Below are 26,606 nucleotides of genomic sequence, written 5' to 3'. Positions count from 1 at the left end.
CTCACTATCAACACTCAGAAAGTACACTTTCTGTTTTAACATATAAAAAGTTATCAACTGTAGAGTGTACGCTCTACTAAAATTATTTATTTAATAAATTAGTTGCAAAATTACAGTTTTTGCAAAATATTTTTAAAAACTTATTTAAAAAAAATTAACTGCGCCATTCGAAAGAACAGGAAATTTTACATATAAAATGTTAATAAAGTATTTTTCTAAAATGCGAATTGAAGGCTGTAGAATTTTTTTTTCTAACGTAGAAAAATGAGACGGACGGCCCCCAAGTAGGTATAGCTCTCGAAGAGCGCGCTACACTAAATTTGTTATAACTTTTGATCTAATTGATAAAATCGACCTCACAAAAATTTAAATGAAAGAAGAGTCATCCGGCTATCAAAATTTTATGTCTTTAAACTTGAGAAAAAAAAAATATATAGTACTATACAAAATAATAATTTTGTAAGTACAATAATAATAAAATAGCTGTCATTCTTTTAATTTTTAAAATAAATATGTGTAACTTTCACAGATTACTCTTCAAATGAAAGAATAAGTTTAATAATGTACAAAAAATATTTTTTTTGTTTAGTAATCCATCAAAGAATTAAGTTAAGATCTTAAAAAAAGTAAATCCAGTGAAAAATATATTTTTTTACTTATTGTAATAAGTGGAAAATTGTTATAACAGCAAAAAAATTACGTTTTTTGATGAATTGATTTAATATTCATTTTTAAAACGTATATTCTGTATCTGAAATTGTGAATATAAGTTCTGTTATTTTGTTTTTCTTGTCAGTTTAAAAGCGTTTTTCATTTATGAGAATTAAATAATTATTATTATAAATGGTATAAGAATATGATTTGTATGTTTTCGAGTAAGCTGCAGTTATCAGTGTGTTAAAAAGTACATTTGTAATTCTTTAATGTAATATTATTACTTAATATTACAAATAATCTTCAGTTTGCATTTAAAGTATTTATATTCGTTTTCTTTTACGCTAAACCTGTAAATGTATGAGTTTAATATTTATATATGAATATTGATCTATTATTAAAATAATTAATGAATAAATAAATAATAGGGAACGTTGATTTTGATTTTGTAATTTTGTATTTAAAATGAAAGTATTTTTTTTAAGAATAGGCCAGTCATTATAGACATGAAAGAGCCTGTTTCGGGAAAAAATACTATTAGAACTTAAATAATATCAAAAAATCAACTCGAGACTAGTTGAGAAACTTTGTTTTATCAGTTGGTCAAAGTTATGGAAAAGTGGTTTTTTGACTCACGTAAAAAAACTATTATTCACAGCGAAAAAAGTTTATACAAAAAATGTAGCCTATAAAATGAGAAAAGTCCGATTAAATTCCGATAATTTGTTTATACACAAGAGCTCAAAAATGGTCGAAAATTGCCGTTTTTTTTCAATTACTAATAATTAATGCAATTTTCATCGCAGACACTTGTAATTCAGGATTTTTTAGGCTTTTTACACCCTTAATAAATGGTAAAAATTTCAGCCCGAAAGCTTCATTGGTTTGGCGTTGGCGGAATTTGTTATCTAAGATGCTATTTTCAATTCATTATTCCCAAGCTCAAAGGCGTTGTAGGGTTTCGATCATTACTTGTTTTTGCACCTAAATAGTTATATTGACATATGCATTTACTGAGAATTTAGTTTTTCAAATGTAATTTGTTTAAAAATAACTTTGAAAAAATGTTAATATTTATTAAATTGTTAAGATAGGTAATTATTATAAAATGAAATAGTAATGTCTATAGTTTGTTTTTTTCGAATTTTAAATATATATATTTTTTTTTATTTAATCCCAGTGACCTTAATTATTAATATTAAGAGCCGAAATTTGGAGAGAGTATCCACTAAGAGCTATATTTTCATGTCCTACATTAACATGAAGGTGAATTCAACTATTTAATTGCGAAAAAGAAGATAGCGGCGATGCGTTCTCTTACTTGGTCTAGCGAACGAGTGGGGAGAGTGAGGCGGAGCATGCGCGCTTAACAATTTAATAAATAGGTATTAACATTTTTTCAGTCAGTCATTTTTAAACAAATTAAATTTGAAAAATTAAATTGTCAGTAGATGCATATGTCAATACAACTATTTAGGTACAAAAACAACTAATGATCGAAACCCTACAACGCCTGTGAGCTTGGAAAAAATGAATTGAAAATAGCATCTTCTTTTATAATTTCCGCCAACGCCAAGCTAATGAAGCTTACGGGCTGAAATTTTTACCTCTTATTAAGGGTGCAAAAAGCCTCAAAAATCCTGAACTACAAGTGTCTGCCATGAAAATTGCATTAATTATTAGCAATTGAAAAAAGCGGACAATTTCGACCATTTTTGAGCTCTTGCGCATAAACAAATTATCGGAATTTAATGGGACTTGTCTTATTTAATACCTACCTTTTTTGTATAAACCTTCTTTCTCTATGAATAACAGTTTAATAACAAAAAACCACTTTTCCATAATTTTTACCATTGTTTTAACAAAATTTCCCAACTAGTCTCGAGTTGATTTTTTGATATTTTGTTTATAACACGTTTCTGAACAATATTCCACAGAGAAACTTCTAATAGTATTTTTTTCCCAAAAAAAAAGCTGACTGGCCTAGAAGAGCAGGAACTCGATGAGATTTAAAAATTAATTATTTTGTAATAAATTTGTTTTTTAAAAAATAAAACATATTTTCAATAAAACCTCTTTAGCCATTTATAATTTTCATTTTTCGAACCTCATTTTCCGACATCATATTCTTGTTTAGCGACCTCATAAACCCCTATAATCTCAATTTGAATTAGCGTACAAAAATAAGTTTATAACTTTTTTCTAATACTTGTCCAAGTAATTTCAAAAGGTTTTAGGAAATCCATGCTTGCCATAATTATTTCGAAATAATGCGTAATTTTAAACTATCTTGACTCCACTCTATATTTTATACATTTTACGCATTTTTTTTAATCTGTATTTAATATCTGACAAAAACTAGCTATATTAGCTAGTTTTTGTTGTAGCTAGCTAGACAAAAGCTATATTTAGTACCATATCGATACGTGGTGCTAAATGTGTTCGGATAAGATTGAAGATTTATAGCAACAGCAAGTACGATATGAAGTAGGTAGTCGTGATATCTACTCACAGAATGAACACATCCAAGTGGAGAATGCCACGATTATGCAGGATTTGTTCTTGACACGCTGATTTGTTGCTAATAAACGTCCAGAAAAAGTTAATTAATCACTTCACGCATATAAATATATTGACCTCTCACCCAACCATACTAATGAAAAGCGAAGTCGTCCGTTAGAAAATAAGGTCTTTGAATAAGTCAACTTTTATGTAAAATGTACCCAAGCACAAGGTAACATAATTATTTTTTTGGCGCTCTCACGTTTCATTTTATTAAAACGATAACAAAGTGCCTACATTTTCAATGGCGGTTCCGTCATGCGTTAGTATGTTGCTAAGTAGGTTTTACCAACAACGTCCAATAATACTAATCGCCTAATTGTAAATCTATAATACCCCGAACAGCATGTTTATATCATAAGCTCGAATTATTCATGTCTGTCTAAATAATAGAATCTATCGCGTATTTGATTTTATAGTCCAGGAATCAAGTACCAAAATTTCACCCCCAAGGTATCCGAGATACTTCGTATATGAATTATATGACTAATTTGGTATGAATATAGCAACGGTAGTACGACCGCCTCAGTTAGGGAATATCAGCGACGATATCCAAACCACCGCCTTCCAGACAAACAAACATTCAATAGAACCTTCACAACTCTTCCATTAACAGGTGCGTTGCCTACACCGACTTGTGAAAGAGAAGTTATTTGAAGAAACAATACTGCAGAAGTTTAAAATGGTCCTTGTACTAGTACGAGAATAATTTCTGTATTTAGTGGACAAAGTAGGACGGTTGTGCAAGACACTTTGCGAGAGAACAACTACATCCCTATCGTTACCAACCAGTACAAGAACTTTACCCACGGATTTTCCCCAAAGAGTTCGTCTTTGTAAATGGTGCAGCAATCATCTGGATACTCTTTCAAGAACTCTTCTCTGTGACGAAGCTGCCTTTGCAAGAGATGCAATCAACAATTTCCACAACGTGTGGGCTTGAAAACCCTAGTGCTATTCGAGAAACCCATTATCAGAGCAGATTCTCCGTAAACGTTTGGGCTAGAATAATAATGAAGGTATCAGACCACAATTTTTCGAGGGATTTCTTCCGCAATTATTAAAATTTGTTCCTCAGCTGCTACAATACGATTTGGTAGAAAATTTACCTCACATTTACCCAAAAACCGTTCTGCATACAAGCGGAAAGTTGCTAATGTGTTTTGTCTTGTTTCGCCATAAATAAAACATAAGACAAATTTAGAGGATCCGTATTTTTTATTTTTGCTAAGTGGCCTCCTCTTTCGGAGTTACAGCCCCCTGAAATCGCCCCTAAAACTAGAATTTTTTATATCTTAGAACCTTGTTGTACGAGAACCACTAAATTTGGTACACAGGTAAACAAATTCGAAATAAAATTATTTAAGAACAATAATTTGTATTCAGAGTTAAAACCACGTATCCCTCTGGCGACGTCGGTCGGCCGCGACGTTTCCATAAAAGCGCGAGGGATTTTTTTGCGCCCCTCTGTATGATACATGTCGCAGTCGGACGGAGAGGTCGACAAAAAGCGGCTAATGTCGCGCAAATCCTTGTAAATATAAACTCGTTTGTCATACATCAAAGTTTTTAACCTAATGAAGAGGGACATAAGCACCACTTAACCTGGCGATATCGAAATGCTGCCCTGAACGTTTATGAAATACGGAATGTCAGTGGGCCACTGGCGCACGTCGAAATCTGGAGCAGGATATTGAGTGTTTTACTTTATTTTAATGGTACTAGGTGATTCAGATAAATTCAAAACGTGTTCCTAAAGATCCTATCAAAGAAATCAAACGACAGTCTTTGATATCAAAAATGCTGATACACAAAAGGATGATATTGCGAGAAACTCTAAACGGCAAAACTAGCATTGAATTAAAAATAATAAATAAACTAAAATAAGGATTTAACGTCGATATAATAGGTACAAAAATATTTTATGTGTAACAAAAGAATACAATTTCCACTCATTAGACACAAACTAAACAAAAGTTAGCTAGAAGAAGCAAGGAAACAATATTTTGTTATATAAAGTACTTATCTGACATATAATTTGATCTAGTCTTTAAATAACTATCGGATTCTTCTGAGATTCTTTGGATATTGTAGATTCATTATTATATCGCTTCTATTGACTGGGCTCTCGTCCTTTACGTCTAGATAGTAACAGAATTAACCAATGTCTCGCATCTTTTCTGTCATAGAAAATAGATCAATTTGGTCTGTAAAAACCTCAGTGATTGTACCAATAAAATGCCTGTCTCTGTTTTATACTGAGTCAGTCAAATGGAATGATCGTCTTCATACATATCAGATCGAACATCATTTGGGTCAGATTCAGTGGAGATTTGTTCCACTGGAAGTGTTGATGGATTAAAATCATCCTTTTCCTGGTGTTATGTCATTTTTTTGCCCCTTTTTACAGCCTGTTTGATCTCTAATTCTTCTACCAAATCAATAAATGTCGAAAACCAACGTTGATCAATTTCAGTCTGCTTTTTTTCCTCCTCTAGTCATTGGCCAGTGAGTATTGCTGCTCCTTTATGAAACTGGCAACAATGTCGCTTGCAGCATTTATGCCTACATCATCAAAAAATCTTTTTAACAATCGCGGGATTCCGATATTAAAAGCACACCTTTGTTTTTTTCGAAGTCAGAAGAGATAGGAAGACAAATTGTCCCCAATCAATATGTACGTGTTCTCTCTGCCAATAGCCGCTTTTAGTGTAATATTATCAGGGCCAATTTCTTTCCATGTCAGATATAGATGCTGGGCTTTTAATACAACGTTGTAGACATTTTCCTGAATCAATGAAAGCCACCATTATTGAAGTAATCGGTTTACTTGGGTCTAATGTTTTGTTAACACATTCTGTTTCCTTTCTGCAGCCTATTTTGGTATGCCTAAAGATTTGTTTCATCATAATCAATGAGGTCAAATCGTTGTTCAATTTTCTGTTCAAATTATAAGTCACAAAATTAATCTACAACTTGAAGGGTTATCTTTAAAACATTCGACTATCTCTTCTGTCAAGAAATAGATAAAGAAAGAGAAGATAAGATTAGAAGGTAATAATAAAATATTTATTTTCAATAAAGATATTATATAATTTGAAGACTTCTATTCGTGCGGAAACAAACATATTTCAAGATGAACAGACTTGGGTAGCTATGGACAAAACAACAGCAAGTAATGGTACAATTGTTTTTGTTTCCTGAAGAATCCGGTTGAGTTTAGGTAATTCCAAATTGATTGGGTTCTAGGAATAATTATATAACGCAGACATCATTACCGTCACTATGCTAACGTTAAGGATATAAAAAAGGGGTATAAATATTATTGCTTATGTAACTAACATTAGGGAAATTAGCATAACAACTGAATTAAAACTAACCCCAGAACGAATAGTCAGCTTAGTTGCTGAATATATGAAGGAAACTATTGCAAGGTTGCATTTCTACCACGTTACCAAGAAGATTTGTATTTTTTTATCGAAGGAAAATGAATTAGTAAATAAACAATACCTACGACACCATTAGAGTATTTTCTTCATAAATCCTACTCTCAAAATCAATCAAACTATTATTATCGTACCTCTAATTGCTAGGTTTATAGCAACTGCAATTACTATCAATCGTTTCTATTTTTCTTTAATCTCAATAACAGCTATATTTACTGCAAGCTTTCGGCTCAACAATGACTTGACATTTAGCAGGTGTTCTTAGGAAGAAAAGATGAAATTACATTTACAAAAGCAGTAATTCCTTTAAAACTTTTTCTATGAATTAAAATATTGTCTACACAAGAAAAAATGTTCTTTTGAAACAAGTATGCACTGTTTTCCATAAGTTCTGGTATCCTCCATCTTTGAACTTTTAGGTTCTCACACAGGGTGTTTGCAATGATAAGTAGAATGCGGCAATAACCATTTTCAATAATCAAAACTTCTTAAACTAAGAAAATCGTGTATAAAAATAATATTCAAAATTATTAAATTTTATTGGGAACCTCCTATATAAAACTAAAGTTTTACTGTAGTTTTCGTTTGGGAAATATGTCTTTTATTCTTTGAAGCGACTTATTTTTTTGGGTTCTTAGTTCTAACTGTGTTCTCTTTCTGTTAAAAGACAGTTTGTCTGGGTGTGCAGCATCTTTATGTACAGCAGTTTATGTAAAAATTTGTAAACAGAGTGAGCCGACTTATGGATACAATCAGCGGTTCCAAAAATGTTTCTTCGTGTTATTGTGGTAAGTCACAATCATGTTTAGATTCACTCTCACAATTCAAAGATGGGAAAAATATACAGGGTTGTCGCGTTTTAAATCTCAAAGTTATTGCTATACAAGCAGATGTGACGTGAGATGTGTACTTGTTTCGACTGGAGATAAATGAGCGATGGGAACATCGTACAGACGCTTATGATGGATGGGATAGAGAAACTAATAATGTCGCAAACAGGCAAAGAAAGTTCTGACTGCAAACATTTACCTGCTCAGATATATATTTTAGATTTAAAAGTATTATAATTGACTGTAACTAATCAGTATTAGCAAAAATATTAATTGAAAACGTACTGCATAATTTAACTCGGTGGATTCACTTTTACCTTTAATAACATAAATTTTTTAAAGAATTCTACTTTTTTATATCACCCTGTGGTGACGATGTATCTTTGAAAACCCGATTTTCTAGAAAATGACTGAAGATAATTAAATTCTGATAACAGTGTCATATTTTTGGTGAAAGTCACTCAAATGTAGGACAGAAGATTTGCGTTTCACTTATTCACCTGCCTCTAAAGTGTGGCTTGTATGTTCTTTAAAATGTTTGAAAAGAATAAATAAAGTGTACTAATTTTGCCATAACTTGGAATTCTATTACATTCTTTTTGTTATAGATACAACTTAGTCAAAAAAATTATTAACAAGAATAGCAACATTTTCAGTTCTTCCACATTTTCACCCTAACTGTACGCATACATTTTTGTAAATACACAATAAAAGTTGGCGACTTTCAATCCGAATAAAACATGCTATTTTTTTCTCCAACCGAAATCTTCCCTTTTAATTATTAATTTGTGCTTTGAAATTATTCAAACCAAATTTGGATAATAAAACAAAGTAGTAGTCGCCATATTGGTAACTGAGCTCATTTGTCATTGTTTGTAGTTCAATTTGCTGAAAACTCTGTAAAAATGGAATCTAATGAAGATTTAGATGTACCTAAGGAGATACTGGAGTGTGCGAAAGAGGTTCCTTTGAATCTTCTCCCAAAAAAATCTCGATAAATTTATGAATGTGTCTACCAATGTTTTATGGACTGGTGAAAAGAAAAAGCATAGAATTGTATTCAGAAGATGCATCGATGGTGTATTTCTCAAACTTAGCAAATAAAATGAAACCGTCGACGCTTTGGTCACAATATTCAATGTTGAGATTGATATAAGCAAATATTCAAAGTTAGTGCTTTTCTCAAAAAACAAAATGAGGGATATGTACCAAAAAAATCGCGAGTATTTACAAAAAAGTAAGTTGATGCTTTCTAAATAGTGCACCTGATAATTTATATTTGATGAAGGTGGGGATGAAGAAATTTTTAAAAAGCTTCTTAATATGTCGTCCTAATATTGGGGGTTGCAGGGGCATGCCGTTCTGATAAATTAGTCAATTTAACAATTGATAATGTTGAAGATGTGAAATCCGCCTTAATATAAAAATTCCCGATACCAAAACCAAGACACCACGTCCTTTTACTGTGCTGGGAGACAATTATTTAAGTTTTTATCGAAAATATGTTGCTTTTGACTATCTGGATTGGTAAAATGTCAATTATTTCTCAGATATGTTAGTTGAGAGTGTCATATGGTGGTCGGTATTCATAAAATCAGTGCTGTCACGCAAGAAGAGGCAAAATTTTTCAAGCTGGACAACTGGAAAGAGTACAGTGGACACGCATTACGACGAACGTCTGCTACCCTTTTAGTTGACAGCGATGGTGACCTCACCATACATTGAAGACACTTTTGAATAAAGAAAATATTGCGAGAAGAATACTGAAAATAGATAGTGGTAATGATAAACCAAGCACCGTTGTCATTTCTGATTTCACAACATCTGAAAATAATATGATTATTAATGAAAACGTGTTGGACTGCTTGAGAATTGCTCCAAGAGTGAGGGTAATGGCAGTTGGTTTATGTAATTTTAATACTTGTTGAAACTGTAACTTAATATCAATGTGGATAAACAAAAATTATTGTAAATATCGTTGTATAAACTTTTATAAATTAAAACTTGATTAACAGTTTTAATCTAAGGATTAAAAGTGTCAACTTTAGCTCCTAGGATTAAAAGTGAATACTTTTGTTGCTACGATACCATTTTTTTTTCTCAGTAAGGAAAATGTCAACCTTAGAGACTTCTGACAGTCAAAAAATGTCATAGTTTTGTGAGGGTTGAAGAAAAAAGTAGTTTACTCTTATAACATTTTCTTATTCTTTAATTTTCTGGATACCCCGTACATGAAATGTTAACTTTGTTCATGGCAACCTCATTTTACATACAAGCAAAATTTTTTATCATGTGTGCTCTTTTCCAGTAAAATGTTTAATAAAAATAGAAAATTCGACGACCTTTCGAAAATTGCGATGACCTTTTTTCCCGCACACCCGGTATGTGGGTGACCCTATGCGGGCCTCAGGCATGCGGCGTAGGTTTTCCAAGAGCCGTACGTCACTGGCGTCGCACTCAAAATGCAGAAGGAGCATTTATAAAATACTACAAATAATTGTGAAAAAGTATCCCCCTTAAGTACTGGCTATTAACATAGTTGTTGCTTGATTTAAACGTGATGCCGTGCAGCAAATGTCTTAATTATTGGAGAGTGCGGCGGCGCGAATCTAAACGGGCTGCTAAATCCTTTTCAGGAGAACTCAGTTAGCCAACTTTCAGGCAAAAACGCACCAGTCTTGGATGCTGCACGTGACGCGACTGCAGAGGATTCATTTAATATGTGAATTATTTCCGATGAAAAAGCGCCTCTCTATCAGCTTCCAGTTTTTACGCCATGAATTTTAGTGTTGTGGAATTTTTGGAGGTCTTGGTTTTTTGCCCTTTTTACGCGGACGGACTGGTAATGCGTGTTGGGCTCTATAGTCCGGTTGTTTAATCCAATAATCGCCCAAATTCCTACTGCCATATTCGGCGGGGTATGCCTACTCTGATTCACTTTTCGCTGCCACTATCGTCTCTGCGATCGGAGGTCCCACGAACCTCCAAAACACCCACAAAAATTAAACAAAATTTACAATATTTCATCCCGCACCCTTTACAGGAAGTACTAAGTTTTTTGTTGCGTTATTTATTACGAGAAAAAATGTGTTTTTTCCATTGAAAACGCTAAAATCGAAAGATTTTGTATTGTTTGTTGCTACAGATCCTTCAAAAACGATTGCAAGTCACGTGACTGTGGAGCATAGGCAACCTACATTGCATGATTGGTATTATCATCTAAAATCCCTAAACTCCAGTGGAGTGGTTGAAGGTGTTATACAGGGTGTTTCAGAAAGACCTCCCGTAAATTCAGGGGGTGATATAATTTGTCTTATGAACTATATGTCTATCTCCTCTTGTTTTCGAGATACAGAGCGACAAAATAAAATTTTTTAAATACAATTTTTACGAACATTTCTGAACGGTGCTAAATATTTGTATGAAAATTGGTATTCCGTGGTTTTTGAGGATGCCAAATACGCTGATCTAACCATTTTAAGGATATTTCATAGAGGGCGCTAGTTATGCTACATTCCTATTATATTTTAAGTTCAAATTTTTTTAAGGTTAGGTTTTTTACCATTCAGGCTCCAATTTCTAATGTACAATTTTATTTTCTAAAAATAATGTACACTTGCTAATTTTTACTATGAAAACAAAAAGAACATGATGTGAACCCATAACAGTTTATTATTTGATAATTTATCGAATAATTATTGCTTCTAATTCTTTAATGTTGTGCATTGCTGTTTCAAAATAAGTATTTTTCTGATATCCGAACAAAAAGTAACCTACGGAGTTAAATCTGGTGATCTCGCTGGCCATAACCCGTGACTAATCAGTCGATTATCATAAAATTCTTCCATAAATTGAACTGTCGCTCTTGCAGTATGTGGCGTTGCCCCATATTGTTAAAAACGACATGCTTGCAACTCATGAGGATTTTTGCAGCCGGGTTCTATGATTTTGGCTATTTACATTACATAATATATGAAATCATGCCTCGTCAATGAAAAACGACAAGTCCAATAAATTATTATTCATGTTTTTCTAAAAACCACTCACGGTACTGTAATTATCTTCCATGGTTTATGGGAAGTAATTCCTGCACAATTACCTTGTATGGGTGTAATTGTAGTGTTTTTTTCTAAGGTTTGTGGCATGTTCCAATTGAAAGTCCTAAAAATGAATAGTTTACCATATAAACTATAATTTAATCTTGATTGCAAATAAAAATTTCATACTATACTATATTCCGTATTGTTTTTGTTTACATACAACTAAAAAAATATATATGTATATTTTTTACTCTAGGAAATATGATTGGCACGTAGTTTATTAACAAACCCTTTTAATTTTAGTTAATGTTCCCTTCATTTAGTTATATCATTGTATACTTTGAAAAAGTAAATACATAGAAAAAACAAAGTTTTTGTTATGTTAATATAATAATGGGTAAATGTGTCTTCTTAAAAAGTACTCAGTACATCAATTTGCAAACTTACATTTGGAGTTGAACAAAAAATGTGTAAAATTACATGTTTAACGTAACTGTACTTGTATAAGGTAATTTAGCATTACCTACAGTAGTGTCAGAATAACTAATGATCTAGAAAATCATTTTTACGAGTGCAATTTTTGTCTATACAACATCTAACACGCTAATAAATGCTACATAAAATTTAATTCACTTTCTTCGAAAATTTACTATCCTTTGGCATTGATAACAGAGAAGCCAATTAATGTCCAGTCTATAATAGTGCACACAAGTTATTATTACATTAGGAAGGTGTTTTTTTCTTTTTGAAAAAACATGCCACCACATTGCTATCTTCTCTATGTGGAGACGAAAATTTCAGATCTCTCAACATTCTTCAGATAATTTTAGCCTGGCTTCTTTTTTGTGTTGACTGTCATGTCTTTGAATCCTTTTTGAAAACAAAGACTGTCACGAAGTTAAGAAACGAATCTTTTCTGACCGAATGCATTTTTTCCTGTTTCGATACAAAAAATGTCAGTACAAACACGTGAAACACTTGACGACGCGTAAGAAAATTACATCTTCCGCATCTGTCACAATTGGCTGGTACCTTTCGCACTGCCCTGGTAGCGATTGATTTCCTTCCACCTTCGCTATTTAATATGTCGGTAATGTAATATCTGTAGATGCTTCTGGAAGACAAGACAATGATTCCTACTCACATATTGGTGCACCTGCATATTCCACTGGACTATAACGGAACTACAAAAGTCAACGCCGCCTCTTCTATTCTGAATACCTGATGGCCACTTATATATCGACGGAATTATTAATATTCCGACATTAATCAACAGATGTTTGGTTCTCGGTAACGCGATGATTGTATTCCAATTCAAAATTTCGAGAATAAATAATTAAAGACGCTTTTTCCCGTGAATAGCAATGGATTCTTATTACCTCAGTTTTTCTTCAGAGCTTTATACTTCCCAGCCCATATCTACGTCATCAAATTAATCAGAAACTTATAGAAGAAAGATGATTTGTCCCTTGTAGTGGTTACATTAGATTTTCGTAGCTATTTTTTCACTTATAGATGAATTAAATTAAAGAAACCACACGAAAACTGTTTACCAATGGGTCTCTAGCACTCCCAAAACCCATAAAATAATTTGGACAACATTAAATATGCACCAGATGCACAAAGTGTTTTTGATGGCATTTCATCATCTCTCTGATACACTTATCTTAACAAAATATTGCTCGTTTAAGAGATTATTTGCCGATTATTATTTAACAAACATTTATTTTGACCAACCAACAACAAATTTAGGTAAAACTACAGAATAGTATTATCAATAATGACTATTTTAATAAGTGTGCGAAATATCCACCATCCACTTCAGTACATGCTCTTCACTTTTGGGACAACTTGTATAATTTTATTCCACTAGTGCCCAAAAAGATTTTGTCACTACTGATTGAAATTTAAATTTATTCACTAAAAACCAATCTGTAAAATACATACAAAGCTACAACTGTTGGACAAAATATTTTATTATTGCACACATTTGAAACCTGCATAAAAAACTTTGATACAAATTCTCAATAAGGTGGAAAAATTATCCATAAGGCTTCTATCTGGTTTGCAATATCTATTTGGACATCCAAATATTTATAACTTGTTCAAAGACTATTAATTTTAATCTAATGGCAACCATAACACATCATTTTTTTTATTTACAATGGAAGTATTTCCAATAAACCTTATCGTTCTTTTTCAAATAATGTAATAATTTTCCCTGACTATTTTTTGTCATTCCAAAAGTTCACGGTATTACAATTCAAGCACACGCAATGTTTTCGATTCTATTATTTAAGACACAGGATTTATTATTATCATAAGCCATGCGCTACATATAATTATTTTGTTTGCTGCTGACCGCAAGTTAATATGTATGTGGGTAACACGTTTAAATAAATAATAATGACACTGTTACAACTAAAAAAAAAACATATTAACATCTGAAATTGCCATTCTACTTCAAATAATTGGCAGAATGACTACAACGTTTTACGTTTCATTGTAATTTATAGACTGTTTTCGTTGAAATAATGACATTTAAAGGCAAATCTAATCGAGACACCTAATTCATCATTTTTGTTGTTTTCTTTGTCAGAGAGAAAACTGTTTTTTTTTAAATCTAATCGAAAGATTTTCATAAGTCATGGCTGTGAAAAATTTATGAAAACCGATTCATATTATGATACCAAGGAAAATTTATTGTAAAATTAATAATAACATTACGAGAAATATAAAGATAAAGTTTTGAATTACTCATAATCCAAATTCTAGTACGTTACGATTTTTTTTGCAATAAAGTAGGTACTGATTAGATTACCATTATTTCAACATTATATACTGAATAATTTTATTCGTCATTTTAATGAAATATTTCCTGCAGCTACTTATTTGTGGCACAGTTTTCATTCTAGTTTATGAAAACTAATTAACACTCTGTTTCACAGGCTTGTAATATTTTATCAAGACTCTATATTGTTACTAATGGTGGTGAAACATCAACTACTTCATATTTTAATGATCCCACTATCCCCCTCAGTATACATGTCTGACCTCTGATCTGAAGCTTCGCATCGATCAATTTATTCGATACGTGTCTAACGGACCCCTAATGCCTGCCCCGTCAGGCTGGCCCGCTTTTGAACAATTCAGGTTATGTGTTTTTGTATCAATTAAGTATATTTAGACATATTTTTAGTTTTCATTCTTGCTCGTTACTACATATTGCCGGTGTTATTCAATGCTAGTTGGTCCATAGTCCATAATTCTTTAAAAGATAGACAAACATTTGTACGAAATCTATTTATTAATTTGTGACATAGAATCCGGTGTTAAAGTTTATCCAAGCATTTCGCTAACATCCCGTACAAAAATATTTTGTAACAAGTTTCTTTCGACGCAATTAAATTAAATTTAATGTCGTAAAAGTGATGTCGTACGACGCCGAACCTTTCGAACAGAACCTCTTCAGTTATTAAATTTAATTAAGTTAATTTCTAATGAAATTGATACACTGTGCCTTGTCAGGCTTAAACAATTGCCGGCGACAAAGTACCGAGATTCGTACTTTCACCTCAGGAATCTAATAATTCGCGTTTTTTAATTTAAACTAAGTACGTCGATGTGCGACGTGCGAAATACGAAAACCGTCACGTCCAGACCAGTAGCGCGACAGGAAGGCTTGGGGCCTCTACACGGACAATAGTTGGGGGGCCTAAGAGTAATAATTAAAAAAATATATATTTTTTGTAACGAAATGAAAATGCCAAAAAGATATTTCATCTCGAGTAGGAATAGATACACTGTAAAAACAAAATAGACAAAGACAACGCACGACAACCATAGAATGAAGCGGAGTCACTCAATAATAGGGACATTGACATACTCCTTTAGGTACAAGTGTACCAAAAACGAGTTTATCTAGAAAATTTATTAAACGGGTACCTATATTTGAGTGAAAATATTCAATTCAAATATCACTAATGAGTAAAATGATCAAAGTGCCCAATATTGAGTGAAAAGGTACTCAATAATTTCACTCAATTGATTCATTCCGTACCTTTATTGCTTTATTAGTATATCATTCTTATCTTCCACATAATCTACGGTCATTTTTATAAAGTCGTCACGACGATATGCACCGCCAAAGCCAATTAGGTACTAGTATAAACAATACAGAATTAAATTGTCAAAATTATCGAAAATGCCATGGTAAAATGGTTCGAGGTTACTGTTAAAAATTTGTTTATTTCTTGTCCACTAAAAGCTCTGGACTTTGCTTTATATCTTACAGATTTTTTTCTTTACGAAAGGTATTAGTTTCAAAAAGTTGCCTAACATCAATGTTCTTCTTGGGCATTAACATAGGGCATTGTTTGATTTTTCAGCCGAATAAGATACAAGAACATCATCTATTACCATTACTTGTTCCACTTTGCACCATTGTTCGAAAAAATCATGCAATTTTCGTACCTTTCCTTGGATTTCGTTTCTTTAGCATCGAATCTACTATTTTCTTCGTCACATTCATCGCTATTCACCTTTGAACGATTTGTAAAAATACATGAGTCGAAAAGTCAAAAACATCTGCTGATAGACATTTGTTTGTGACCGAAAACAATACATTTTCTAGAGCGGCAGCGCCAAAATGTTTTTTTCAGCTCATATAATTGGCTTAACTGACACGAATGAGACGTTTTTATAGTTTCCGCGAAAATGAAAAATTAAATATGATTTACTTAATCGAATAGTACACTACACTAACCAACTTATCGATGAATTTAATTTCAATAGAACGTTTTTTATTCATACCGGGAACTATAAAATAATTAAAAACTAAAATAAAATGATATCACAATGTATGTACAGAAGAAATAAAGTACTTTTTGAGGACAAAAACTAATGCTATTGAAATGATAAAACTACTAAAAAAATTATGAAAAAAATTATTTTGTAAATTGTACATATTTTATAAAATAATTTAATCTTCATTTATAAGCATTACATTAATCTATCAACCGTTAAATTTCTCCGGACAAAGGGGTCACGACTAAGCCCCCAAAACCGCGGACCCCGAGCCGCCCTACGATAGTTACGCCACTGGTCCAGACACCGCCGTCAAGTCTGATTTGAAATCGAAATTTGAGACCAGAATAGTGTGTATTGGATTCAGGGATCTATTGTTTCACTCGTACAATTGTTTACAATGCCTACCTTGACCTAGCATTGTTTTAATATACTGAAATAATGACATAAAATAAGAGATAACTCTGTCCTGTGTAATGTCTTTATAAATATTTTACATGCGCCTGCTAGATCGTAAAGTGGTAGGTTAGAATCTTTGGACAGCTCTTGGTTTGCCAACTAACTTGTGTTAGCATCGTTTTATACGATTATTATGTACTTGCTTTTAATGTTTGAAAATTTAGGTGTTTTTATAGGCATAAAAATTTCAGATACAGAGGGTAGAGGGTTTGATTTAAATTTTGTGAAATAATATAATTACAAACTTAAATGTAATTATAGATCGAGATAAGAAAAGTTTTGTATAATTTAATACTAAATATTGACTTAAAACAACATAAAGAAAACATCGAAATATGTGCATACATATACGTATACGGATGGTGGTTTGACATTAAGCTTAAATGATTCTTACAATTTTCTGAGACAGTATATACAAAAATTGCAGGTACGTTTTTGTTTTATTTCTTAATTATTATCAATAAGATTAAATGCAAATAATAATTTGTGTAAGTGGTGCTACTAACTTCTTTCTTGGATCAAAAGAAATATACAACATTGTGAAAATTGTTCAAATAATAATTATGTAAAGAATTTGAGGAAAAAACCTATAAATCGATGGAGATGCGTTAATGATATTTGATCATATAAATTTCATAATTCAAATAATTTTTTGGACTATATGAAAAATGAAGAACAATCGATTAAATTAGCTTTGGAAGTGAAAAAAATAATAATATATTATCTTATTTAGACGTTAGGAGGGCAACAAATTTTAATACGTATCATATTTCAGTTTCAAAATCCATCGTATAGGAGCAAAACTAATTTCCCCGAAAGACCAAATTTTTAAAAATGAAATAGAATTCGCGGAAAATTTATTATTAGATAATCAACGCCAACAAAGATTTGTTGACAGCTTTCAAAACCATTGAAAATACAAATAATTTCTGTCAACAAAAATTGTTACGCATACAGTGAAAGTTTACCTGAAAAATTGAAAATATTGATAATTTGTACACTATTAGAACAGTTTTCCAAACCAGCACCACACACTATCAAAAAATAAACAGGAAAATTTTACATAAAATCCTAAACACTGTATTTACAGTAGAAATAAAACCAAGAAAATTCGTGTTTATTTTGGTAATATGTATTGACTAACTGAAGTTACTTGTTTGTGGCATACTTTTCGTTTTTATTTATTTATTTAGTTATTTATTGAGTATATGGCACAACTGTGAGTAAAATTAAAAAACAATCATGCCCAAGTCCAAAAGTCAAGCGTCATTTCTCACGAAAATAGTTTTGCCTTACCCAAAAGCTTACACTGAAAAAAGCAGATAAATACAAATTACACAACACTCTATACGACACTTTTCAAAAAGTTGTTGACGTTTCGAAAATCAATCCGTTTTCGTCTTATGAATTATTAATTACTTTTGGTTTTAATTGTTTATGTCAGTTTAAATTTGATCTTTTTGTATATTTAGAGATATCATATGGTGTTTATTATATTATTACTTATTCCATAAAGTGACCCTAGACTGATCTTTTTGACGTAAGGGTTTATTTAATTAATTTTTTTTTAATTTTGTTTACAGGTGGCAAAATACCTAATAAATAAAGGAAAAAAACGGTGTTCCAAATCATTCCCTAAATTTTGGAGGTTGAATATTCCTCACAACGAGGTAAGTAAAAATAAAATAAATATTATGTGACATCTTATATCTCTGTAGAAGGTAGACGAACAAAATTTACAAAATGTGACATTTAATTTTTTTTTAGAGTTTTGTGTATTTAAGTCTTTGTTTTCTGTGAATCAGAAATATTCAATTAAATAAAACTAGTAATTTCATTACGTTATCGAAACTGGTTTTCCATTTTTTCCATATTCTTCAAATACTTTACGAAATTTTCAGTTTGTTTCTAGAAAATGTTAAATAAAATCCAGGATTCGTCGATTCATTCAGTATTTTCAGTAATAAATTCAATTTTATCTTCAGAAAACATTATTCAGATATATTTCAGATTGGTGGATTCAGCTCTTGAAAAATTCATAGCACTTAACTTTCAGAAAAGCAAACTGATTTTCAAAAAATTAGAGAAAGCACAGAAATTTCAGAAAGCTGTTAGTTACTAGGGTACAAAATTGCGTTGGTATTGGACATTGGACGAATCCTTTAACACATTTGATCATTTCTGGACACACAAATGACTGAACTGAAATACAATTTACATTATCTCAACTAAAACTTACTGTTCCTAAATACGCTTCAAGTTTTCTGAAATACATGTGACTAATATGTAATTCAGATTTAGCTTTCTGAAATAAAACTAACTCGTCTGAAATGCGATTGACTCTTTCAGAAGTGTTAGAATATGTTGTTGTGATTTTGGGCTTCCAAAGCAACTACTTAACGCAATTTAAAGTCGTTTGGCTTCGAATTTACGAATCCTCTTCGACGACAGTCAAAATCGCGCATCACAAATTGTGGCGAAGGAGCTGGAAGTAAACCCGCCACAAAGCGTGCCGACTAACGCACAACCAACTTACTGAAATGGATACGTGCTGTTACAATCATCGTCAGAAGCCATCTTACAAATAATCCCTCTTACATACACCACTTGTCTTTAATGTTATCACTTCATCATCGACTCATCAGCTCGATCGTCACACATGCAAGTCTCTCGGGGATTCTCCGTTTGAGGAACGAACTGAAACGTGCCGTATATTCAAACTTTCAACTAGCACCGATGTCATTCGCACAAGTTTAAGTCGATTCAAAGCCTCTAGCGCACAGTATCGCCCGCAACCGAACCAATGGACCAATTCGTCTTGATGAAGTGCACCCCGACAAGCTCCAACGACACTTTCCACGGGAGATCACCACCAAGATGTGCAACAGGCACTTGTTGCGCTTCCGTCGGATCGTGGTAGGCCAGGTGCGCGTGTAACCGCTCTCGTGGAAACGGTGATACTGATGTTCGAGTAGTAGGCTGGGTACCCGCCATACCGCGACGGTAAGGGCCTCTACTTTACCTGTGGAGGTGCGCGTGGCGGGTCCGCCACCGAGCGGATGGCGATTTCTCTGATTAAAAACGATTTTTCGACGGTTTTGGTTTCGGTTTCGGGTTTCGGTAAATCTGGAAGCACCTTGTGGGTTTGCACTCGTACTAGCTTGATTATTGGTTGATCTGACGTCACACGAGATAATGTAAATTTACCCTGCACAGATAAAATTACATTATAGGCGTAAAATTTTATATTTTTTCTGTAATCTACACAAAATGTAAATTCTCATATCGATGTACATGTATTTGCGACACTTTAAGTGCAATTTTAATAAGAATCAGGAATACTACACGCTATTTTAAGAATAGAAATCATTACATTGTAAAATTTCTACAAAGAATACGTTTCTTTTTTACGTATTTACCTTTTTCCAAAAGATATGATGTACATAAATAAACAGGAAATCACTAAATTACTTAAAAAATAATAACGCTATAAATGGTATACCTACATTACCAGGAAAAAATGTAAATCTTTGATCTATTTATAAAGATCAGTATACAATGTTATTTAAACTTAATTATGCTAATTAAGTACATATATTTTAAAAAATACTATAGTACACTTAACAGAAGGTTTAAATTAACAGTCTGTAACATTCAGTTATTAGTTCTGAGGTTTTGTAGAGGAAACTAACACAAAAGATATCCGAATTGTCCAATCCCAAATCACCAAACTTTCAGAAATATCGAAAGATGTCTTAATCGAACTGTGAAAAATACCTCCTCCTTCGAACTAATCTACTGATAGTTTTTGTCTTAAAGATGAAGAGTTTGCTTAAAATGGTTCCATCTTGTAAAATTGTTGTATATGTAATAATTTTGGGGTTATTTGGAAAGACATCCGAATCGTTCAATCCCAAATCATCTTAACTTCAATAATATCGGAAAACGTCTTCGAGAAACTAATGGGTTTAAAATTATCCGAAGTAATGCCAGACTTCCTCTTCAAGCTTAGGCACCTATTATGGAAGAAAAAATTCTGGAAATGGTGAAAGAAAAGCCTGCAACAAGTGTCATATTGATACAGAGGAGAACTGTAGTTTCTAGAGGTACAATTTTAAGAACAACTAATTCATCCTTTTAATTTTAATCCAGTTCTACCTTCTACCTCTTGATGTCGTCTTCAATTCTCCCAGATTGTTCGCCAGTACAGATCTGGAGATATGAATTTCCACAAGAAATTTCTTTGTTTTTCACCAAACGTTGGATAATAATTAATAAGTATCCATAACCAGCACGTTCGCCCAGATAAAAATGCCCATGTCGTTATGGAAAGACAATTTCAGAGCAAATTTAGCATATGGGTTTTATCAGTGCTTTCTGCTTGGTTCTATTAGGTTACCAAATCGTCCCGATGGCAACATTTTTTGCAAAACACTTGCTTGACGACCTACCAATTAATAAGCATTTACAAGAACAGTTAAATGATCAATACCCCACATATGTATAGGCAGTAGACACGATGCTCCAATTCACTGGCCACCACGTTCACCTGACTTAAATCACTGTGATTTTTTTTATTTGGGGGTCCTTAAAACAGAAAGTGAACCCTGTAAGAATTGATAGTGAGGACAATTGTAGAAAAGGATTGAAGATGCTGTTCATAATTTGCAGAAACAAGGAATAATGAAAATAGTGCATTTTAAATTTTTCTGTAGAATTAATTTATGTGCTGCAAATTATTAGTTAAATTTAAAATTACTACGTCTTTGAGACATAGACAATAAAAAAAATTCTACCGAACCAAGCATAAACATAAAAAAAGTCATAAAAGTGCACGTACATTTATTGAAAATTAATTAAAATGAATGTCAGTAAGATTTATTTATTTAGGACTGTGTATTTTCTATGGCACGGTAGCAATAAGGAACGTATTTGTATAATTCTGTGGTATTTAACGGTGATTATTTTAGTTTTTTTAATCACAATGGAAGCACATTCTTATGGAAATTATTATTAACAAATAAAACACATTTTTAAGTTCACTCTTACGTAGCTGTTTACTTTTTGATTATTTCTATGATAACACAAGGATTATTTACAATTTATGAGAAACAGAGCTCCAAAAAATTTCCGCTCGTATTTGTTCGTCTGTATTATTTAAACTAGATATAATTAGATGCAAAAATAGAAGATACGAGCGAAAATTTTTAGTGGATACTAGTAATTTCCGAAATAAACTACTGCTTAAGTATTTGGATTATTATAACCATTGTTAAATGGCACGAGCACATTTTTTTATGGAATTCTTTATTTCTATTCCAGAACAAGTTATTGAGAAGAACTTGATTGTTAAAATAACTTTTATTGATATCAGAACCGTCAGTTGACTAGCCAGTCAATTGTTCGATTTATTCCCTTACTTTTTTACGTTATTTTACGGTTTTTCAGCACTACAATTTTCTCGATATCTAAAACGTTTAATTTTAACGTTTACGCAACCTAAGTATTCATATAACATTGTTTTTTGGTTTTGTGAGTCATATTTACACGAGCAGTTCGATAAAATAGTCAATTTAACGTTTCTTCATTTGACTTTACTGCAATTGTTTTATTTTGTACAATTTTCTCTGTATTTTATAACGTTTTACTGTAACAGTTGCGCCAATTATGCATATAACGTTTTCTGTGAGGCATATTCGCGAAGGGAATTAATTAAAGTTACATTTTCTTTTCTGTTTTATAACATTTAATTTAACGAACACATATAACGTTCCTTATAAGTTATATTAACAAATGGAATTAATTAAATTTACATTTTGTTTAATGTTCTCGTTTTTATAACGTTTAATTTTAATGTTTATGCAACCTATGCATATAACATTTCCTAAAAGTTATATTCTCATACAGTGTTAATTAAAAGTATGTTTTGTTTAATATTCTCGGTTTCTATAACGTCTAATTTTGACGTTTACACAACATATGCAAATAACATTGTTTATGAGTCACATTTACACGAGGAGTTAATTAAAACAGTCAGTTTAACGTTAATTCATTTGACTTTACTGCAATTGTTTCATTTTGTACAATTTTCCCTGTATTTCATAACGTTAAGTTATATTTTCTTTTCTGTTTGATAACATCTAATTTAACGTATATATAACGTATACATATAACGTTCCTTATAAGTTATATTAACAAATTGAATTAATTAAATTTACATTTTGTTTAATGTTCTCGTTTTTATAACGGTTTAATTTTAACGTTTGTGCAATCTATGCATTTAACGTTTCATAAAAGTTATATTCACATGCAGTGTTAATTAAAATTATGTTTTGTTTAATATTCTCGGTTTAACGTATATGTATATAACGTTTCCTGTAAGTTACATATATTCACATATGGAGTTAATTAAAATTATATTTCGTTTAATGTTCTCGTTTTTTATAACGTTTAATTTTAACGTTTATGCATCCTATGAATATATCGTGTCCTAAAAGTTATATACAGTGTTGATTAAAATTATGTTTTGTTTAATTTTCTCGGTTTCTATAACGTCTAATATTAACTTATGCATATAACTTTGCCATATTTACACGTGCAGTTAATTAAAACCGTCAGTTTAACGTTTCTTCATTTGACTTTACTGCAATTGTTTTATTTTGTTCAATTTTCCCTGTATTTATAAAGTTTTATTGTAACATTTACGCCAACTATGTGTATAACGTTTCCTACGAGGTATATTCGCAAAGGGAATTAGACTTATATTTTCTTTACTTTCTCCTGTTTTATAACATCTAATTTTAACGTATATATAACGTACACATAAAATAACGTTCTTTATAAGTTATATTCACAAATGGACTTAACTAAATTCGCATTTTGTTTAATTTTTCATTGTTTTATAACATCCAGTTTTAACGTATATATAACGTATACATATAACGTTTCCTGTAAGTTACCTATAATCACATGGAGTTAATTAAAATTATATTTCGTTTAATGTTAAATGTTCTTTATTTGACTTTACTGCAATTGTTTTATTTTGTACAATTTTCCCTGTATTTATAAAGTTTTATTGTAACATTTACGCCAACTATGTATATAACGTTTCCTATGAGGTATATTCGCGCAGGGAACATCTAATTTTAACGTACATATAACGTATACATATAACGTTCCTTATAACTTATATACACACATGGAATGAATTAAATTTACATTTTGTTTAGTTTTCCTTTATAACGTACATTTTTAACGTTTACGCAATTTAATATATCCTGTATTCACACATGGAGTCAATTAAAATTGTATTTTATTTAACGTTCTCAACTTTTATAACGTTTAATTTTAACGTTTATGTAACTCCTGCATATAAAGTTTCATAAACGTTATATTCGCATGCACTGTTAATTAAAATTGTGTCTAAATTTAACGTACAAATTACATTCGCACATGAAGCTAATTAAATAAGTGAGTTTAACGTTTCCTCAACCTTTGGATGAAAAATCGTGTAATTAAAAACGTTACATTTTCAAATTTAACGTCATATCAAGCAAAACGTTATTTAAACCGTCATCTACTCGTTGGGTCATTTTGTTTACGCCAACAGAACATATTTTGTAAGTTCCATATTGCACAATAGATCACTTAAAATACATTCTAATCATCAATCTAGGTACGCAACAGCTTGGGTCGTTATTTTTCCCACAATTTCGAACGGCGTTTCACAAAATTTCAGATACGCGAATAACTAGGACGACCAGTTTGTTACTTGTAATTTTAATAATTAAAATTTGGGTCAATAATTAAAATGGTATAATTTATATTGTAAACAAGCATTCAACAACAGAAATGGATGTGTGAATTTAAGAACAATTGAAGTGATATAACAGTCGACACAGTTTTTGCCGCAGTCTTTACGGATTTCCTCGTCAGAATGGTTTTTTGTACTACGATACTCCGGTAACACGATTTACCTCGTTTCGTCGGCCAGTCAGATGTTGAATTACATGATGCAGTGGTGAAAATTTGCGAAAAACTCGTTTCAGGACAATTAGTTGAGAGGTGGAAAGTAAAATGTGCTCTAGACAATTTTAGCTTAAATTTCAACAGAAAATGAGTAGGCTTTTAAATATACAGGGTGTTGGAATGAAAACTTGACCATTTTTGTTAAGGATGTCCCCTTATGAGACACGTTTTCTTTAAAAAATCCTTTAACTCGTTCTGAAATTTGCTTATTTTTTAACATGAGCTGATATCAACATCGGGCTAAAGGATTCTGATAACGGGTCAGCCCCCACAGACCCTAGGCCGAGAACAACAAGGAAAGACATGTAAATCTGTAACTGGCGACTATCAGATACATAGATCACGGCAAAATATTCCAAAAAAAAACTGGTATTTATAGTTAAAAATTGGCTTGATAAATAACGACAACTCTATTATTCATCTGTCTGGCCATTTTCAAGTATGACGAAGAATGACTGACAAAATCCTTCCATAAAAATAACTGATTTGTTGATGTGCAATACGCGAAAAATGAATTTTGCTGAGAATTATACTGATTTTCCTAAATTTTGATTGCTACAAATAATAAAAATAGACATTTTAAAGAATGAGAAACATTATCAAAGAGGCAGATATACCGAGGAGAAAAAAGTTAATAACATTTTAAAGACATGCAATGTGCCGCAGCTGGCGCCCTCTAATAAGTAACAGCAAAATTATGATCGGATTTAAATTCGTCGCCTCAAAGAACATCCGATAATGAAAACAATTTCTTGCTTTGACCGTATCTCCGTATCTCTGTAAGTATCAACTTTTGGACTAAGGAAAGTTTGGTTAAATCGTAATATTTTAGTGTATAAAATCCGCTGTTACTCCATGCACCGTTACTTAAGGAACACCCTGTACAAATTATTTTTAAAATATTAGGATAGATCTTACCTTAAATTACGCAGACGTGTTAAGCGCTGTTCTTGGTATCTATTCTGGTTGCGAATAATCGTACAAAATAAATTACAGTAAATATCTCCTATACTGTTTTATATGTATAATGTATTGCTTGTTAATCCAGTCAGACGGTATGTAGAATGACAATATAAATAAACTAACTAGAAAAAAGTCACGCTAAGTTGACGAATAGCAAATAAATGGCAAAATTGCAAGTTTTTTTTCGCATGTGCAAAACAGCGTTATATGTATACCAGGCAAAAGCCGCTCGGGAATGTGCTCTTTTTTGCATTAAAAGAATAATAATAAATCACCTTTTGTTCCCAAGATAGCTTTTTTATAACGTTAATTGTTAGTTACGTATTGGACGTATCGGCCCTAGATTTTAGAGACAATTAAAGAAGGGGTTAAACTTTTATTTTCATTTTACGTGTAATAATTCGATAGCACAAGATATTTCCACAAAATTGTAGTAAAGTTAAATAACATAACGAGCGTTCAAATAAAAACGTGGTCGAAGTTGGCTCTGACACATTGGACGTAGGGAGTAGCTTATAGCGACCAACTTAACCTCATTTCTCAACGAGCTGTATAGCAGCTGTCAGTTTCAATAACGTTAATGACTATATAACTTTATTTTAAAGAATAATCGTGATGACAATAACAAACAATTAAAGCAGCTGCTCAAAGTGTCCCCCTCCTTGTTCCAAGCACTTTTCACACCTGTTCCTCAACGAATTAAAGACATTTTCTAAGTTGCTCGGGGTATTATTGTTAATTTCACGAATCTTGTCTATAAGTCGAGCCTGCAGATGGTTTAAATCAGGAATAGGCAGTTCAAAAATAGTGTTTTTAAG

General features: G+C 31.8%; 1 protein-coding gene across 1 annotated transcript in view; it reads right to left on the bottom strand.

Moving 5' to 3' along the window:
• LOC108905953 (putative transcription factor SOX-15) overlaps nt 1-19,731 on the bottom strand; it is a 156,859-nt gene extending 137,128 nt beyond the window's left edge. The window contains exon 1 of the mRNA XM_018709039.2: nt 19,334-19,731. Coding sequence (XP_018564555.1) covers nt 19,334-19,374 — 41 coding nt within the window. The 5' untranslated portion in view covers nt 19,375-19,731. The remainder of the gene's footprint in view (nt 1-19,333) is intronic.
• Nucleotides 19,732-26,606: the final 6,875 nt, after the last annotated feature.

The sequence above is a fragment of the Anoplophora glabripennis genome, unplaced genomic scaffold (assembly GCF_000390285.2).
Source record: "Anoplophora glabripennis isolate ALB-LARVAE unplaced genomic scaffold, Agla_2.0 scaffold265, whole genome shotgun sequence".
Taxonomy (NCBI): Eukaryota; Metazoa; Arthropoda; class Insecta; order Coleoptera; family Cerambycidae; genus Anoplophora; species Anoplophora glabripennis.
The sequence above is the reverse complement of the archived record's forward strand: the minus strand, read 5'-3'. Positions and strand labels throughout refer to the sequence as shown.